General features: G+C 41.9%; 2 protein-coding genes across 3 annotated transcripts; both read left to right on the forward strand.

Moving 5' to 3' along the window:
• Positions 1-10,107, forward strand: shisa4 (shisa family member 4). Its single transcript, XM_082534781.1, has 5 exons — positions 1-282; positions 3,401-3,578; positions 6,019-6,155; positions 6,248-6,439; positions 7,248-10,107. Exons 1-5 carry the CDS (start codon positions 204-206, stop codon positions 7,286-7,288), a joined length of 627 nt encoding a protein of 208 aa, XP_082390907.1. The 5' UTR covers positions 1-203; the 3' UTR covers positions 7,289-10,107.
• A 1,959-nt stretch (positions 10,108-12,066) lies between these two features.
• On the forward strand, positions 12,067-17,413 carry lmod1b (leiomodin 1b (smooth muscle)). Of its 2 annotated transcripts, XM_082534779.1 has the most exons (4): positions 12,069-12,235; positions 12,328-12,603; positions 13,923-15,611; positions 15,690-17,413. In XM_082534779.1, the coding sequence occupies exons 2-4, from the start codon at positions 12,328-12,330 to the stop codon at positions 15,714-15,716; spliced, it is 1,992 nt and encodes a 663-aa protein (XP_082390905.1). In that variant the 5' UTR covers positions 12,069-12,235; the 3' UTR covers positions 15,717-17,413. The 2 variants fall into 2 exon arrangements, with proteins under 2 accessions (XP_082390906.1, XP_082390905.1); XM_082534780.1 differs by having other exon boundaries at positions 12,067-12,603.
• The last annotated feature ends 999 nt before the right edge of the window (positions 17,414-18,412 follow it).

The raw sequence follows: 18,412 nt of genomic DNA on the forward strand, positions 1-18,412 counted from the left end.
CCTCGTCCCGGGTGAGCGGCGTCACAGCAGCGCTCTGTCATTTCCACGGATAAATTACGGACTGTCAGAGCCGTCCCGTCCCCCGTGCTGTTCCCTGGCCAGGATAATGCACGAGAACGACCGTTAGCGCGCCTCTTTCTGCTCGTGCACACCGATGAGAACACCTGCTCTTTAAAATTACTCGGTTTTAAATCCAAACGGGAATGATCTTTCCGGGGGGAAACATGCCCCTCATCTCGGTGACTTTGGCGGTGCTCGCCGTCGTCCTCAGCACTTCTCAGGGTAAGATTGTAGCTTTCCATCCAGGCCCCGCCGCTAGCTAACGGCAACGGAGTAACGGTTGATCCCTGCCTCCGTTTTTTTTCCTTTTCTATTTCCCCTTTCTTTTCTGCGGCACTGCTGCTTATTTATCCCGCACACCGAGCCGCAGTCACCGTGATCTCAAAGCGCTTTTGGCTGTTTAATTGTTGGCCCGGAGCCTCGGTGTTTATTTTAGGCCTAAATCACTGGAACTAAACGCTGTTCAGCGGACACGTTTAGCTTTCACTGGCTCCTTTATGACGGGAACTATCGTGCAGCAGTTCATGTTTAAATGAACTGAACTGCCGTTGCTCGTTAAATCTACTATAGTTAGCGGAGAACCGGGAGCTAGCTAGTTTTGACTCGTGCTTTACCGTTAAGATACCTGTTCAGGTGAAAATCTGATTTATCTTCATGTAACTCATGGCTGATACCGCGCTAAGGGACTCAGACGTGTTTGTACATACTGGAGCAAAATTAGAAGTGTGTTAAAGCTTAATATATCAATAGAAATAAAAATAAAAAAAGCTTTATTTCATATTTAAAAATAATAATTAATATTAAGCATTCATATAGAAAAATGCATATATGACCTTTTAGTGGAGTTGGGTGACGTATAAGTTGGCTGATAATATACAAGCTTTTTGCATTTAAGCAAGAGTTGTCCACATGTAGTCGATGCAAAGAGTCTTTTCCAAGTCTTTATATATTTTATACGCAGGAAATAACCTGGTATATCGCTATTGTTATATATAGTGTCTAATATGTGGTAACACAAAGCAAAAAAAGATGTTTTCTCCAGCAGAACTGCTCAGACTAGAGTTTAAAGACAGTGCTGGAAGGCTAATACTTAAAACTACTTTTTAATATAACTTAAAAAAAACTGTATGAATGCACAGATAATACCAGGTAGTATATATATCAAGATCTGAATCATTTTTGCGCTTTTAGATCTGCATCAGCTGCTGCCTGGACTCTGTGTAGCATAGCAGATTCAGTGAGCAGTATACATCCCTGTGCACTTTATGATCTGGCTTCCTGGCCCTTTAGACAGCCTAAGGGGACTACAACATTGACATATTTTTATATATAAAGCTACAATGCTCCCTGCTTATCTGTGAAATCTCCCTATCACTTGCAAACAGCTGTTCTGTTTGATTTTCGCTTGTCTTCACGGCACCCAGGATTTCTGCAGAACCTGGTAGATCTTAAAAAAATGTCAGATAAAGCTGAATTACGATCTATCTCTGTGATACGGTTTAAAGCACTGGTGAAATAAAGATTAAATATATATGTGGTTTATTTTTCAATCCCCAAGTTTGCATAATATGTGACGTCACGTTGGCCACGTCTGTCTTTTTATACAGTCTGTGACTCAAACTCGGGCTTAAATTTAAAAGTTTAAATGTTTATTGCCGTAGTAATTGCAGTTTGTAGAATGAACTACACTGTATTGTACAGACCACGCTGGTTTAAATGGCGTGGACTGATTAATACAATCAAGTAAAACTCCTGCCAGTATGATGTGTTAAACTTTGGCTCATAAAGTTAAATTAAAACCTCTTTAAATGGTTTCAAGTACAGAATATTGTAACAGAGGTAGGATTCACTGCAGCCGGGCTGCTTCTGTTACTCAGCAAGTTAAGCTGTGTCGCAGTTGGCCCAGTGGTGCTTTAGAGACGGGCCACACCAGTGCAAGCATCTAAATGATGCTAACAGCAAACAGTAATAGATTTTTTTTTTTTTTTTTTAAATGAAAGCTTGTATAAAGCTGGACAACTTGCATTGTCAGGGCTAACACTCAAAGGTCATGAACCAAATTTAGTGTCAGCTAGTGTCAGGAGCCAAGTCTATACAAGTCTTGGCTCGATACTGTGGCCTAGACGGCCTTTGTGAAGTTTCCATCAGTTTAATGTGCTCTGCTCAGTATGGAAAAGCAGCTCTCTCGGGCTAAATGTGTCATCTTATTTACATACGGGCTGCAGCTCGGGTTGGATGACCTAGTGTAATGTTTCTGTGTGGAAAACAAAATCACCAGTACTGTAGTAAAGTTATGTTTTTTTTAAAATGTGAACACAGTTTTATTAAAATGCCTTTCATTTATTTAAGCGTAGCACACATTGGTTGTGTTGTAAAACTCTTGGTTTTGCAGTATGTGAACCAGTCGTGTGTAGTCAACCCCCCAAAAGCCAAATGTGAAGCAGAAAAACCCAGAGTGTGTCGGTTTTCTCCCAGGCTCCACATGTAAACTGATGGATAAAAAAGCAGTGAAGCCTTCACAAACACACTGTGACCTGTAATTTAGCGCTGCCTTAAATTATACGATGTGGAAAGGATAATCATGCGTTCGTTTTTCAGCTTAATTAAGGGCTTATAATGTGTTTATTCTTTGAGGAGACAGCATGTGTTTCGCAGGTTTGTGTGAATCATCATTTTTTTGTAAGCCTGTCGACTGCGGAAAATAAACTGAGTTTTCTTTCATCCAGATTTTGTGGTGGCTGTGTGTGGATCTTCCTTAATAATGGCAAAAATTAAGGCCTTAAATTAACCGTTAAGGTCAGTTTTCACTCAAAAATGCCAAATATTTAATACGTACTTCATATTCAGATGAAGGACTTTGGTGCTTTACCTCGTCTTTTAATAGAAGAGGTAACTGTCAGATTTACTGAGAGTGAAAGTGATCTTTAGTTGCAGTCATTCAGGTCCTTTAAATCTCCTGGGTACCTTCCAGTACTGGAGCCCGAATCAGTTTTCAGCCTCTGCCACAGGGAACTGCTGAATAATGCATTGTGACTGTCTGGTCTGGAATAAGAAAAATATAAGAAAGAAGTGCCAGGAAATGTTCAAAATACATATTTATGATTTGCTCGAGGCAACCCTGAGCTGGATCTGTAAATTAACAGTCAGGACTTTGATACAAACAAACAACGGCGTGTCAAAAAGGAGAGATAAAAAGGAAGATAATCACTTTAAAGAGCCATGTGAAGTAGCGCTTGCTGTTTTCCTCATTTCTCTGCTTCCTTCCATAGCCAGTTATTTGATCACTTCCCCTGTTGTGTCATCCTCCCTTTCACTTTGTGTTGCTCTTGTTGTTTTGCAGTCAGTGGGAACGAGCAGTGTCTGTGGTATGTGGATAAAAATGGCACCTGGCACAACGGCTTCGACTGCCCTCTCATCACGTTCTGCTGTGGGAACTGCAACCGACGCTACTGCTGCCTGGACGCCTTCAAGATGATCACGGAGAGAGAGCAGAAACGCTGCATGCTCTTCCAGTTCAGGTGGGTGTAGACGCAGCAGCAGGGGCTTCAGGTTTATTACTTATTTATTCATTTACTTGACACCAAGCGTCACGGTTTGTGTTCTCGAGTCAAGGCAATCACTGCAGGAGCTTTTTATCCCCTCGAAGCATGGTTTTCCACAAAGCTCCAACTTAGATTCCAGACCTTAAGCATCGACGCTCAGCTTCTGGGCAACTCTCAGAAAGTCTGTGAAATGTCATTATTTCCAAATAATTTGTGACACTTGGTTAAATAAACTGAGAAAGGAGGATTTGCAGATTGTTAGCTTTAGTGCAAACCTATAAAATGTTGAAAGTGAGAAACAGTATTACTGAAAGGATTGGGATGGGGCCTTAAAGACCGGAAAGGTTGTGTAAAGCCACGAAAACAGCTAATGGATCGATCAAAGTTTAGGATAATTAGCAATGGACAGTTATCCTAGAAAAGCTGAAACTGTATACTCATCCATCTTCTTAGATGCTTATCAAACTTAGGGTTATAGTGGGGGCTGAAGCTGATGGCTGCTGACATAGGGTGAAAGTCCATGTGCACCGTCACACGCTAATGAGTTAAATCTATGCTGTAGGTCAGGGGTGCCCAATCCCGGTCCTCGAGAGCTACCGTCCTGCAGCTTTTAGATGCATCCCTACTCCAACACAGCTGAATCAAATGATTTGATCTCTTCAGCATGCCATCATGTTTGGCAAAGGCCTGATAACAAGCCATTCATTTGATTCAGGTGTGTGGGAACAAGGATGCATCTGAAAGCTGCAGGACGGTAGCTCTCGAGGACCGGGATTGGGCACCCCTGCTGTAGGTGCATCGTAACCACAAACTTCTCTGAAATCCCACTTTGTAACCTACGCTGTGAACCTCTCTGGAAATGTAACAGCCCACAGTGATTATGATTGGCCGGTTCTGTACTGTCGTCGACTCCTGTGCATTTCTGGCTAATTCTTCACTGCAGTTTTTCAACATAAATCGTCACATTGGTATAAGGAATAATAATCATAGCCACAATATAAGGATTCACAGATGTCAGGAAATTCCTGGAGGTAGATGGCTGAAACCATCAGAATGAAGTTGAAGAAATCTACGCAGAAGTGGAAAAACTTGAGGGAGAAATACTTTCAACTCTGGAGGGAACAAAAAACTGACCTCAGCCAAGAGAGGAAACCCAGGACGGTAAAAGAACCGTGACAGTTTATTTGTTTATGTCATGGCTGGCACCGCATATTAAACACTGTGACACAACCACAAGGTAATCAACACATAAAACACCACGCAAATGCACAAGGGCTGGACATGGCGTCGGCCACTTATGTGGATTACATCGTAGTGAGAGACAGACAGCCACGCAGTCTCACATCCACATCTATAGGCCGATGATTTAAACCTACAAATTAACCTAACGTATCTTTGGACTCTGAGAACACACAGGAACCGTAGAGGAAGCATCTACTTATACGCTCTCATGGCACTGCAAACAAAAGGATATTGAAAATGGATGTTAGCTGTAGATTCATAACTAAAGCCAAATGATAACACTTGTTAAAAATGGTAAAATGTAGGACACAATAATTGTAAAACATGTTTTCTGTGTGTTGCAGTGAAATGGAGTAAAGTCATTACACCTTAACTCTACTTAGTTACTTATTTGGAGCATTTAGCTTCCTCCCCTGGTTTTCAATCAGGAAGTAAAAAATGTAGTTTAGAAGAAAATTAACAAGTAGACCTTTGAGTTTGTTTTTCACACAAACCATAACAGAGTCAAGAATGCGCAAGTAAAAGTCCTGCCACAAACACGAAATGACAAAGGGGTTAGACTTTGTTACAAATGTCACTGTGTCCCCTCTTGTTGTGTTATGTTGGGAACAGCTGGATGAGGTTTATGATCATGCACAGACTTGTGCACGGCCTGTTCTGTTGACTATAATATCTGGTCAGTGGTGGCTCATCTTTCTGTGAGTCTCCTGTAATGAGAGAAATCATTTAGCTGGGAAAAATACTGATGCTAGTCTAAGCATGTTTGTATCTGAGGCTGCAGCATGACAGTTTTTCTCCACAGCATTTTAAACCATTCGGCACTGTTCAGCACCCAGCAGATAACGTGTGGCTTATTGAGCCTGGTGGGAGATCAGATCAGTGGGCAGAGGAGGCTAAGATAAAATGGAGGGCTTTGTTGCTTCTCTGAGATCATGAGGTGGTGGAATCGGGTCGAGACAGAGAGGTGGAGAGTTTGAGGCATTTGCTGGGATGCGACGTTGGGGTCAGTCTTTGCTAAATCGAAAGCTTCACATCACAGCCAACTCGGCTTTAATTCCCTCCAGAGTGAGTCATAATTAGCAGCACAGAGGGGGGAGGAACAACATGAGGCTGAATGATCAAAGGAAGAAATGAATCCTTTTTAACTTACATCCTCCACTCTTCTTCTCCTCAGCCCCACCACTTTAGCTGGAATTGCGTCTTCCATCCTCCTCTTTGTGGCCATCATTGCGACCATGGTCTGCTGCTTTATGTGTTCCTGCTGTTACCTTTACCAGAGAAGGCAGCAGAGGGGCAGGACACCTTATGATGGTGAGACCTCTCGTTGTCATGTCGATGTCTATGCAGACGACCATGAAGTATGGATTTTCCTTCGTAACTGTGCGATCTTCTTCAACCCACAGCTCAGCAGATCCCCATGGCCAGCTACCCGGTTGAGCCCATGTACGACGCTTATGGTAAACCAATTTGCCCCTCAGAGTATCCACCCGTTGGTTACCCTATGGCGCCCCAGTATCCTGGCATGCCTCCACAGTACCCAATGATGCAGCCTGGACCGTACGTACCACGCCCCATGGATCCTGCATACAGCCAGGGTAAGACCTGCATAACTTCCCTCAGAGTGAGCTCACATGGCTGCAGGGTTTCCTGGTCATGTCAGTATATGTCAAATCACAATCAAGAACAAAAACTGCTTTTGCATGTAAAGCAAAAAATGATGTGCCAACATACTGTGTACGTGGTTCTTTGGGTGATCACCTGATAATGTTTTTTTTAAATATTAGAGACTTTAGTGCAGTTCACCCCAGCATGTGTTGAATTTTGTTCTGTCCAATGGTTGGACATTGTCCTCTCTGATTAGGAACATTTCCTCCCTCAGAGGAGAACTGTATAGTCTCTTCACTAGTTTCACATCTTTGCTACTTTCACAACATTGTGTCATATTTTAATAGTGAGTCTTGCTAAATTTGAGGACTTTTCCCCTAATGCTCCCAGCTGATTAAAACTTTCACTAATCCTTTGAACAGATTGGGACAATTTTCCAGCTGACTTGTGTTTAATCATGTTTTTTTTATTCTCCAGCAACTGTTCCCATAAACTGTAAAATTTAGCATGGATGTTTTTCGTGCCCTCAGTATGAATATTTATAACTTTGTTTTCATCAGCTTCATTAAATCACCAAATACATAAATGTCAGTGACATTTAAAACTCTCTCTCACTCTTACCCTGTCACTATTTTGGTTTCCCAGCCATGTGTATTCTGTGTAGTTGTAGTCTGTTTCATGAACATGCCTAGCTCTGAGCTAAAATACTGGTATAATCTGGGCAAAAACTTCTAGATTTACAGTGAAAGGCTGACTGTGTGTGTGCATGTGTGTCTTCTTTTTCTACTTGTTTTTCAGCCCCACCACCGTACTCTCCACCTCAGTATCCTGGTCACTGATGGGCTCCTCTTCACGCACACAGCGAGACACTACTGCAGCTGAGCAAAGGGACTGTTTCAAAAGAAGGCAGCAGCACTTTCTCCCACACACAGACACACACACACATGCACACACACGCAGATGCAGTTAAGCACACAGTCACACGCTAAAATAACCGCTACGGCTCGATTAGCAGTGGGTTGCCTGTGAAAGAAAACAGGAGGCACTTTAAGTTCTGTTTTAGTTGTTCATTTGCAGCGTCGTCCTACTTTTCCACAGTATTAATGTAAATCAAAGTCTGTCCTGCAACCTGACGCCTGACTCCTGGGCAGGCGTCACATGATCCTGAAAGCGAGGCGACTTCTGCGTCTTGGCGCTGTTTCATCAGCCTCGTGATCTGAAACACTCACCTCAGTGACAGGTTGTCGCCAAAAGAGAGTGCTTGTTACCTTCTAGAAAAGAATGCTGTCCCTCTTTATTTGGTAAAAGAAAAAAAAATGTTTTACCTCCTCCCCCTTGTTAAGTTTGAATAAATTGATAACTGCCTGTGGTTCCATTCCAGGTAATCTCTGCCACTGATCCACTTTCTCCGGTTATCATAGCATCACGTGCTTCTTCTTTGTCTTTGATGTTTCTAACTAAGCAAAAAAAAATAAACTGGAAAAAAGGGATCCACGTTTGATTGCAAAAGTGATGTTTGGATCTAAGGCAGGTGGCTTTATAGATCTAAACGGTTCTCCCAGTTCTTTGTAAGAAGCCCTTTGTCAACTGTTGGTTTGAACTTTGTCTCGTCTTTCTAATATCTGACACAAGTAATTACTTTGAAGTAGTTTATTAGTGGCACCCTTTTTTACGATCTCAACATCAGCATGCTTCCTGGTCAGAGATACCTGTCCGCTTCTGCTTCTTTTCTGATTTTAAAATAAATTAGAAATTAGTCTTGATTAATTCCATAGTGACGGGTAGGGTGTTTCACAGTGAAATCCGTGTTAACGTCTATTCCTTCTAACATATCAGGACAGGGGAGTTGCAGGTCACGCTGTTTGATTAAAATAAAATATCCCGCCTTACAGTAACTAACCATGGGAAAAAAGAGATTAACTATTTAAATGAATATTTTGTAAATCTGTTCTTCAACTAAATATTTTATGATATTGTAACGAGTTATTTTAAAACCGTGTATTTTTATTGTACCATGAGATATGACGTTTGGCATCTTTCCATTTACTATTTATTACTATTTAAGTTACCTTTAACTGTGAATGGGTTCTCACCATCTGGACTAAGCTACGAAGCCAAAAACGACTACTGCTGAAAGATCCCCTCTCTTTAAAGGACTCGTTTGACATTTTGGAGAAGGTGTTTGCTTTCTTGTTGACGGGTGCACATTTTGTTTTTGTTTTTTGTTTTTTTGGGTTTTTTTGTTGCTTTCCCCCCTTTATTGGCACATTTGATATATTGGCAAAATGTAGTTATTGTCTGTAATCCTCTGCTTAAAAACAAAACAAAATTCTACATTGAATCAAGCTGTAACATTTTCTGTAGTTGTATTAATTTTGTGCTGCATAAATACATGCAAAAATAATTAAACCTAAAAGACTTTTTAATAAAGACTTTTTGGCTTCCTTAACACAGGTGTTGCAGCTCATAATGGTGTTGCTCATCGTAACTGCTTCCTGGGTACGTCAGTTTATTTGAATAAACTTGTACACTGATTATGTTTTAAAAATGTGAAACAGTTGCCATCAAGCCGCAACAAAAAAAAAAAGTAGTAAAAAGTACATTTATCTTGAAATTTCGAGGCCTTGTAGTTGCAGTAAACGGTTGAGCTGTTGGGAAATGCACTCATGTGGTACCCACCACACTCTGCTATCAGGTCAGTCCCTTTCTGCACATGTGTGGTTAATTATAGGAGAAGCAAGTGGCCGATAGCCTACCTCAGCATCAGACTAGAAGCAGGGTAAAGGTCTTGGTTTAAAAAAGAAACTTCCTACCGAAACTTTTAAAAAAATCTGAATGCTAGCACAGGGTGTTGCACAGAATAAACATATGTTAATAAGTGTCAGGCACTGTTTCCAGGCCTTGAGATTCGATTCTGGGGGAGGTGAAGTCTGTTGTCCTCTGTCAGCGTGAATTTCTCCTGATCATAACCTCAACATGTTCCCATCCGTAACCCCAGCCAGTCGTCCTCTAGCCGTCCACCTGCCAGCTCCTGGCTCTAACAGCCTTCTCATCTGGCTTTAAGTTGGCAAGAAAGCAGACGGTGGATTTCCCAAAATGTCAAACTGTCCTTTTCAATTTGTCCTTGCAGGTTTGGGCTCCAGTGAGGTCAGGGCCCGTAACCTGTAATCTCCTTTAGCTTCGAGGGCATCCCTGATCCTTCTTTAAAAGGTTCGAATTGGAAAAACACGATGCCTCCTAATAGGTGATCCCTGGATTGTCTTTTCAGGTGTAGTGTATTAAGCAGCTCAAACATAATGTTAATGCCTGAGAGCTAATATTACTGTCACAGCTAGTCTGCAGCATAAATTACTCACTCCGATGCCGACGTCCAAGTGTACAGATTTGTCGAGCCTTTGTAAAGCACAAGGAAGACGCTGGGATTTTCTTTGTAAAGATGCTTTCATAAGTAGTTTGATATAACATCAGTGATGTTTCTGTTCATTTGTGCTTCTAAACCAACCAACTCCATGAGTGTGTTTTAATGACTTACATCAGGTTCAGAGTCTAGGTATGGCTTCATGTCTGTCGTCATATGGATGGTATGACACTGTAAAATAAAGTGACTGGAAAATGTTTATTTCTTTTAACATAAAATTTAACTTTGGAATGTAACAAATTGCTGTCTGTGTTTCTTTCTGAGTTTAAAGAAAGAAGTGTGATTTTTATCTACAACACTGGCCACTAGATGTCTGCATTCACCCCCAAAACAGCTTAAATGTGGCGTTTGAAAGTGTTTTATATATTAACAGGGAACTTACACACTGGATGAGTTCATACCAGCAATACAGTGTGATTCAAAATACAATCATAATTCTAAAAAACATTATTTAATTGTTTTTTATCATAACTTTATTAAAGTAACCCCCCTTTTTAAATTGTTTTTTTTTAAATATATGTACTTATTTTGCCTGTAAATATTTGCATGTAAATATTGGGAGGAAAGAAATGAGAAAACAATGTAGGATCACAGGATTACTCACTGGAGGCAGAAGTTACAGCTTTTTATACATGACATAAGTTATGTTAAGTAATAATAATTTTTAAAAAGTCCCAATATTTCTACTCTTCACATGCTCTCTGGATTAAACAGTTTCATTATTGTCCATTCTGTTATTCATGGCTTTTAGTTTAAATAAATTCTTCTCCAAACAAAATTACTTTTTTTCACATAACTTTGTTTTTGAAGTTTTTAATACAATGCAAAACAAAATAAGCTGAAGTTAAGTAGACTTGGTCAAGACGACCTGCTGAGGTTCAAATTAAGCATCAGAATGAGGAAGAGAGGGGATTTAAGTAACCTTGAATGCGGCACGGTTGTTTGTCCCAGACGGGCTGGTATGAGTAGTTCAGAAAATGCTGACCAGCTGGGATTTTCCCACACAACCATCTCTACTGTTTACAGAGAGTGGTCCAAAAAAGAGAAAATATCCAGTGAGCAGCAGTTCTCTGGGGTGAGAGGAGAGTGACCAGACTACTTCAGGGTGACAGGAAGGCGACAGTAACTCAAATTTGTAGAATATTAGAAAAATGTGCCTTGATTTCTGTTGTGACATTCAGACGGTCGATCATAATTTGGTAAAAACATCATCAACAAATGGATCCGCCCTGCCCTGCATCAGCAGTTCGCCCTGGTCGTGGAATAATAGTGTTAGGGGTAATTTCTTGGCACATTTTGGACCCCTTTGTACCAACTTTGTGTCTTTTAAACACCACAGCTTACCCGAATATTGTTGCTGACCACATCTATCCCTTTATGATAACAGTGTACTTGTCTTCTGATGGCCACTTCCAGCAGGATAATGCGCCATGTGAAAAGTCTCTCATCTCAAACTGGTGTCTTGATCTTGACAGTGAGTCCATTGTACTCAAATGGCCTCCACAGTCACTAGATCTCAGTCCAATAGAGCACTCTCGGGATGTGGTGTAACAGAAGATTCATATCATGGATGTGCAACCAAGAGATCTGCAGCAGCTGTGTGATGCCTTCACGTCAATATGGACCAAAATCTTAGAGGCACGTTTCAAGCACCTTCTTGAATCAAAGCAGTTGTGCAGACAAAAGGAGGTCTGACCCCAGAATGAGCAAGGTGTGCCTAATGAAGTGTCTGTCGAGTGCACAATACCATAAAGTGTCTTTAAAAAGTAAAAAAGCTCAAATTAAGTATAGTAAATATACAGTGAAACACTAATGCAGTGTCACATCTTTGTATTAAATAATTAAATATATGTTTAATATATTATGGGAATATTTAGTATCATATATACAGTATGCATATTTTAAACATATATTCATTATATTTGTATTTATTTTTATTCCATACAATATTTTATTAACCATACACTGGCCTTTGTATTACAGCAAAACGTTATTGACTGTGTGACTACAATAGAGTAGCGATCCCCACTGGTTTAAAAGCGAGCTCTTATAAAACTTTTTTATTTGCGAGCGACTGTATAAACATCACTGAACTGGGCTCCAATATAAATACAGATTGTGTAATAGGAAGTCTGTGTAAGCCTGCTCTGGCATCTCTGTAAACTCCAGCCCTTCCCATTACCTTTAAAGGAGTGTGTACCCTGAACTAAATATGGACATGCACTTTCACAGGATTTCGAAGAATGTCCCAGCCTCACAGTCCACTTTGATGATGCGAGCCTCTCACAGTTCGTCACTTGTAACCCTCGCTGCAAGACTCTGAGACCAGCCTCTTTGCACCAGGATTGATGCCTCTGGTGGCTTTTTGGTGAGTGGGACACGACACAACAGCAGGACATCAGCACATAGGAATAGTCAGCTTATAATTTGAATTTAAATCGTGGGATTTGCTTGAGCTAGATGTCCAGACGAAAGATGAAAGGCCTGACCTGTATAGGTCGCCAGGTCAGCGAGGACCCAGACCTGGACAACCTGCTGTCCACCCTCTCCCCCGAGGAAATAGAGGAGCTGAAGATGGACATGATGAAGGTGCCAGACATTAACCCCGAGGAGGGGCTCATCATTGCAGAGGAGAACCAACCTGCGCAGCCACCTATGAGCAACAATGTCTGGGATGCAACGACGAAACAGAGAGACACCAAAGGGAGGCTCAGCCAGAGGGAACGATCATTTGAGGTTTGTGAGGAAATATGCTTTGGCTTTGACTCATGAGTGTTTTATGATGAAGTATGATCCTCATCTCTCTCTTCATATGTTTATATTCGACTTCCCTTTGCCAGTTTTGAGCGATCGTGGCTCAAGAGTTGGCAGTTCGTCTTGTAACCGGAAGGTTGCCGGTTCGAGCCCTGGCTCGGACAGTCTCGGTCGTTGTGTCCTTGGGCAAGACGCTTTACCTACTGGTGATGGCCAGAGGGGCCGATGGCGCGATATGGCAGCCTCGCTTCTGTCAGTCTGCCCCAGGGCAGCTGTGGCTACAACTGTAGCTGCCTCCACCAGTGTGTGAATGTGAGAGTGAATGAATAGTGGAATTGTAAAGTGCTTTGAGGGCCCCGAAAAGCACTATTAAAAATGCAATCCATTATTATTATTCATTATTATTATAACCAGATTTAAAAGGAGCTATGAAATCAAACTGACTGATAGGCTACAGCATTGCATAATACCCACAGCCCCCTGGATAGCTTTCATGTCTATTTTTCATTTCACTTGAAGCAACTGGACCTCATGCACCCCGAGTCCCATCAGCTTAAAAATAGTAGTCCCCAGAGTTGACTCCTGTGCCAGGAAAAGCAGTGAGTCCCCATCTATGACCCGCCTACATCCACTCCTTACCCTTAATTGTCATCTGCCAAACAAGCAAAGCACAAACATCTTCTCCAAGAGGCATTTGTGTAATTCATTGGAGATGCTACACAAATTTATTGCCATTAGTATTAGCATGATTTCAATCAGTTTGTGTGCTTAGAAGAGAGACACTTAAGTGGTTGGAGCAGCGGCTCTGCGGAGCTTCTTAATCCCGGCCTGGTGGAATTCCTTGGTTGATTGCTCCTACGCTCACTGCCTTTTAAGGATGCATCTGCCAGGGCCACGGCCTCACGAAGCAAAACAGATGGAGGCTCACAAATCAAACACTTAGCGAGCTCCTCACTGCAAATGTATCCCTGTGCTAAAAAAAATGGATAGTGTCCTTTTGCTGACTGTAAACACACATGCCCTATTGTGAGACGCTGTTGTACAATAAAAGACAGCACATCTGCACGATCAGATGTCTTATCATACTTTACATGTCATGCAATATTTGCTGTAATTCTGTGATACTACTTTTTCTGTGCTCTGTAGCTAATAAATTGAGACTCTGCTGTGATTTATTGTGCTTAGAGCGCTGCATCATTTGACATGCTGCTTTTCACAGACGTTAAATGACCCATGTAATTTTTTGTTTTGTCATACTGATGAGGAAAAATTTCCTTATCACACTCCTCATCTTCTTGCAGGGAGAGCCGAAGAAAGAGAGCCGGAAGCAGGAGTACCTGAGGAAGATGGGTCTCAGCCAGGAGGGAAATGACGATATGAAAGTGGGAATGCAAAGACAAGCTAGTGTCTCAAATGAAAGAGATATCAAGGCGGAGGACAGAAACAGCAAAGGTCCTGAAAGTTCAAAAGAAGACGGGAGCTGGTGTTCAAGTCGAAACAGGAAGCTGGATAGCAGAGAGAGCGACACGAAAGAGGAGGCCCGTGACAAAGAGAAATATGAGGACAACAGGCTGAGAGACAGAAGAGAAAACAGAGTGAGCACAGGCAGCAAAACACAAGACATGATCTCAAAGTTACAGGAGAAAAGGGATGAGAGCAAAGAGAAAGAAAGGAGGGAAGACTGCAGGAGACGAGATGACAGCAAAACCAAAGACATTATCTCAAAGCTACGAGAAAAAAGCGAGAAAGATGTGGGCAAGGAAAAGGAAAGAAAAACGGAGAGTATCAAGACACAGGGGCTTGTCTCTAAAATGGTGAAGCAGAGCAAGGCATCGGAGAGCCAGCTTCAAGAGTGTAAACCAGAAGAGAAGAAGGCTAAAGCAGAGGAGAAGAAATCTGAATACAAAAACAAACCTGATGTCAAACTCGAACGACAACCTTCTGAGAAAGACGAGGTGAAACGTGACAAGATGGAGAAAAGAACAGACAGAGAAGAGTTGGTTAACCACAGTGACCATGTGAAAGAGAAGTTTAATGCTGAGCGGAAACCAGAGGAGAAGGTGCAAAGAGAGGACGGTAAGGTTAAGAAAGCTGAGGATAGTGGGAAACTTGCTAACTGTGCTTCTAAAAACAGCCCTAACAGCAAGGCGAAGGAGGCAGAGGAGGAAGACGAAGACTCGAGCATGTTTGATGAGCTCATGCAGCAGGTGCGAAGCAACAACCCCTCCCTCACTGAGCTCAACGTCAACAACTCAGAGGTCATCAAGACGAAAACGCTCATCGAGTTTGCAGAAGCTTTGCACAACAACACCCACATCAAGACGTTCGCTCTCGCTAACTGCCGTGCAGACGACCATGTCGCTTATGCCATTGCCGGCACGATCCGCAGCAACAAGACTATCACCAGCATTAACCTCGACTCCAACCATCTCACCGGGAAGGGCATCCTGTCTCTCATCCAGGCGTTGCAGCACAACTCCACGCTGACCGAGCTGCGCTTTCAGAACCAGCGGCACATCTGCGGAGGGAAAACCGAGATGGAGATGGTCAAGATCCTGAAAGACAACACCACCTTGCTCAAGCTGGGCTACCACTTTGAGTTAGCAGGACCAAGAATGACCACGACAAACATACTGAGTCGCAACATGGACAGGCAGAGGCAGAAGCGCCTGCAGGAGCAGAAGCAGGCCCAGGCCAATGGAGAGAAGAAGGGAACACTTGAGGTGCCCAAGAGCGGAGGTGGAGGATCTCTGAGGAGTTCTCCCAAAGCTTCGCCTAAACCTTCACCCATCCCTTCACCTGTGCCTTCGCCAAAGCTTACTCCAAGAAAAGGAGCTGGAGGTCCGGCTCCACCTCCGCCTCCTCCTGGGGGTGGACCACCACCTCCTCCACCTCCTATGCTGGATGCAAACCGCCCAGGTGGTACGAAGAACTCAAGGGACCAACTGCTTGCCTCTATCAGAGGAACCAATAAGAAACAGCTGAAGAAGGTACATCAGAAGGGTTGACGAAGAGGTTAGCTCACCGATGCTGTGTTTGGATTCACTAACGTTTTATTTTTCTCACAGGTGCCGGTGCCAAAGTGGCTGCAGTGATATTTCCTGCTGGAATATAAAGTGAAGAAGAAGAAGAGCAAGGGAGGGAGAACAGACATCTCACCAGAGGGTTTCTAGGGGATAACCTTTATAAATTCCCCTGGCCGGTTAAAGTGCAGTGGGGCAGATGAAGACAGTGAAACATGAGACGTTTGGAAGAACAGCCATCACTATGAGTTCTCCCAACAACACTGGACCAAAAAGACTCTGTGGAGAATGAGTGATGAAGGCCTCTCTGCAGAGAGTGCCATGGGTTTGAGGCTGTTTGTCTTCCATTCATACTGACGCTTGGCTGGTTATTTGCACTAGATAATACGAGGCCGATCATATAACATGTTGGCTTGTATATGCATCTGAATGTGAGTGTGTGGGAGAGTGTGTGATGAGCTTAACAAGAGATTCAAACAACTCTATAAAACTCTAATATTCAACAGTATGTAATTGAGATTAATTTGAAAAGTTATTTATTTGTGGAGAGGAAATCCATCCTATCAGCTGTAAATCTGTAAATCAAACTGGGAATATCAGGGAATTAACAAACATGGCGGCCTGACTTAAGAAAATCTGGGTGGGTGGAGAAAACAAAAAGGTCAAGGTGGTCTTTGATTGTGTGTCTCAAATCTCAAGACATCTCAGGCAGGTTTCGAAAGCAGCCCATTGTCCCAGGAGTCCTGAGACATAACGAATGAGTCTTAGCATGGAAATAATTACATCGTGCATTTTATCAGGAAGTGCAGGGAGATAAGTTTCAGCATCTGATGTTGCGTTTTGTGCAGAATCATTCTAGCCTGGGTTTTACATCAAAATGTCAGAAACGCCATTAAATCAACACTACTGTTGGTTAATGTGCTATTTAAAAGTGAATATCAGTTCTAAAGGAAATTTAATGTGATTAGCAAAAACCTGAGTGTTGTAATGAAGCACATACATTATTACATGTTTTTCTTACAGAGCCTGTATGTTTTCAATAAAAGATTCTGCTATGTTTGCAAGTTTAATGTTACCCGTCTGATAGAAGTGATTGGAATCTGTTATTATATTATAATTTTTAGCTACAATAAATGAAATTATGTATATGATAATCTTGTTAATTCTCTATATATGTGCATATGATTATATTTGTACAAGTAAAGATGTGCTCAGACGTTTACATCACTGATCATGGGCATGTTTCAGGCTTTTAATGTTTTCTTTTAACTGTTCTTTATCCATGATGCAATGACTGTACAGCACACAGCTTTAATTACTTTGAAAAACAAGAACTTGAAAGGCTCACCTCTAATCTTTCAAATATAACTCTTGTCAGTGTAGCACAATTGGTCAATCTTTTTCCTTGTCTGACCATAAAACATTTCTCCAGAAGGCATTTGGTTTGTCCATGGGGTCAGCAGGGAAGTTTAGTTGTGCTTTAAGGTGTTGATTTTGGAGCAGGGACCCTCTCAGACAATTGTGATGGCATGCTTAGAAATGGTTCCATGAAATGTTCCCAACTTGTATAAATCTACAATTCTCCTCAACTTCATTGAGTTCTTTGGACTTTGCCATTATTCCTAGAATTGGGGAATTCAGTGGTTGCTGTCTAACAAATGCTTTTTATGGAGACAAAGAGGATCTACCAATTGTAATCTCTCGTGATCATTAACAAGAAGCAAATAGGCCTCGGCCTTGTCGAATTAAAAGACACTTTAAAACCTTCAGCAGCGCTTATTAAAAGGTTCGAGTCTGTGTCTGTTTTCAGCCTGTGTGTATAATTTTGACCCTGTGTGGATAGGAAAAAATCCAAAAGAAATGCAAACCCAATTCTTGCATTTTAAAGTAAATAAATATGTATGCTGTACAATCCTTCCACCCTGGAAAAGGAGCAGCTCGAAGAAATCCTTATGAGCCCCAAATGATCATCACATTCATCCCTATGATGAGTGTATGGAAGCTTCTGACCACAGCTGTATATACATTCAAAAATGCAATGGCTTGTACTCGCAGCAGGATTTTACGACATCACTATGACTTTTGTGGCTAGTTGGGGTCCCATGACTTACTTAGACTAAGGTGGAAACTTGCGGTGTCCGTATGCCAAAAAATACCTTTCCAGGAAAGCAGGAGGCCTCTCGTGTCTCGTACTTTAACTACTGAAATAAACATGGATTCACATTTTTTAAATTTATGTATCTGCATTTCTTGATGGATTAATTTTAAAAACCGCACGGCAGAACCTTTACCAGACACAAAACATTATATCAACTAGTGAATGTTTTCGTAGCATGCATATCTGTGCTTCTGCAGTGGACCATGAAGAACTTTTCTTCTATCTGTTGCTCTTTACATAATGTGTTTAAAGCTACGTGGAAACATTGGGAGCTGTCTAGTGTCCACCCACCAGCTGGAAAGGTAGCCATCATCCAGAGAAAAAAGAGAGCAGCAGCAGCAGGCCAGTTTATCTCTCTGCAGCCTTGCCTCAGTCTCTGCATCCACAAAATGCCTATATTTGGTCATTTCTCAATGAGGGCTTGCTCTGTAAGTCATTCCTTTCTTGTTCCTAATAATGGGCAGTGAGCCAGCCTTCTGTCTTTTAGCTGTAGCTGCTACTCTGACCAATAGTCTCAGAAGGAAGAAAAAGAGGGGAAGGAATGAAATGTTGAGATTACTGGTTTTCAGTGCCATCAGAAGGCCTCTAAGTACATTGCATTGCTATTACT

The sequence above is a fragment of the Aulonocara stuartgranti genome (assembly GCF_965226115.1).
Source record: "Aulonocara stuartgranti genome assembly, chromosome: 5".
Classification (NCBI taxonomy): Eukaryota; Metazoa; Chordata; class Actinopteri; order Cichliformes; family Cichlidae; genus Aulonocara; species Aulonocara stuartgranti.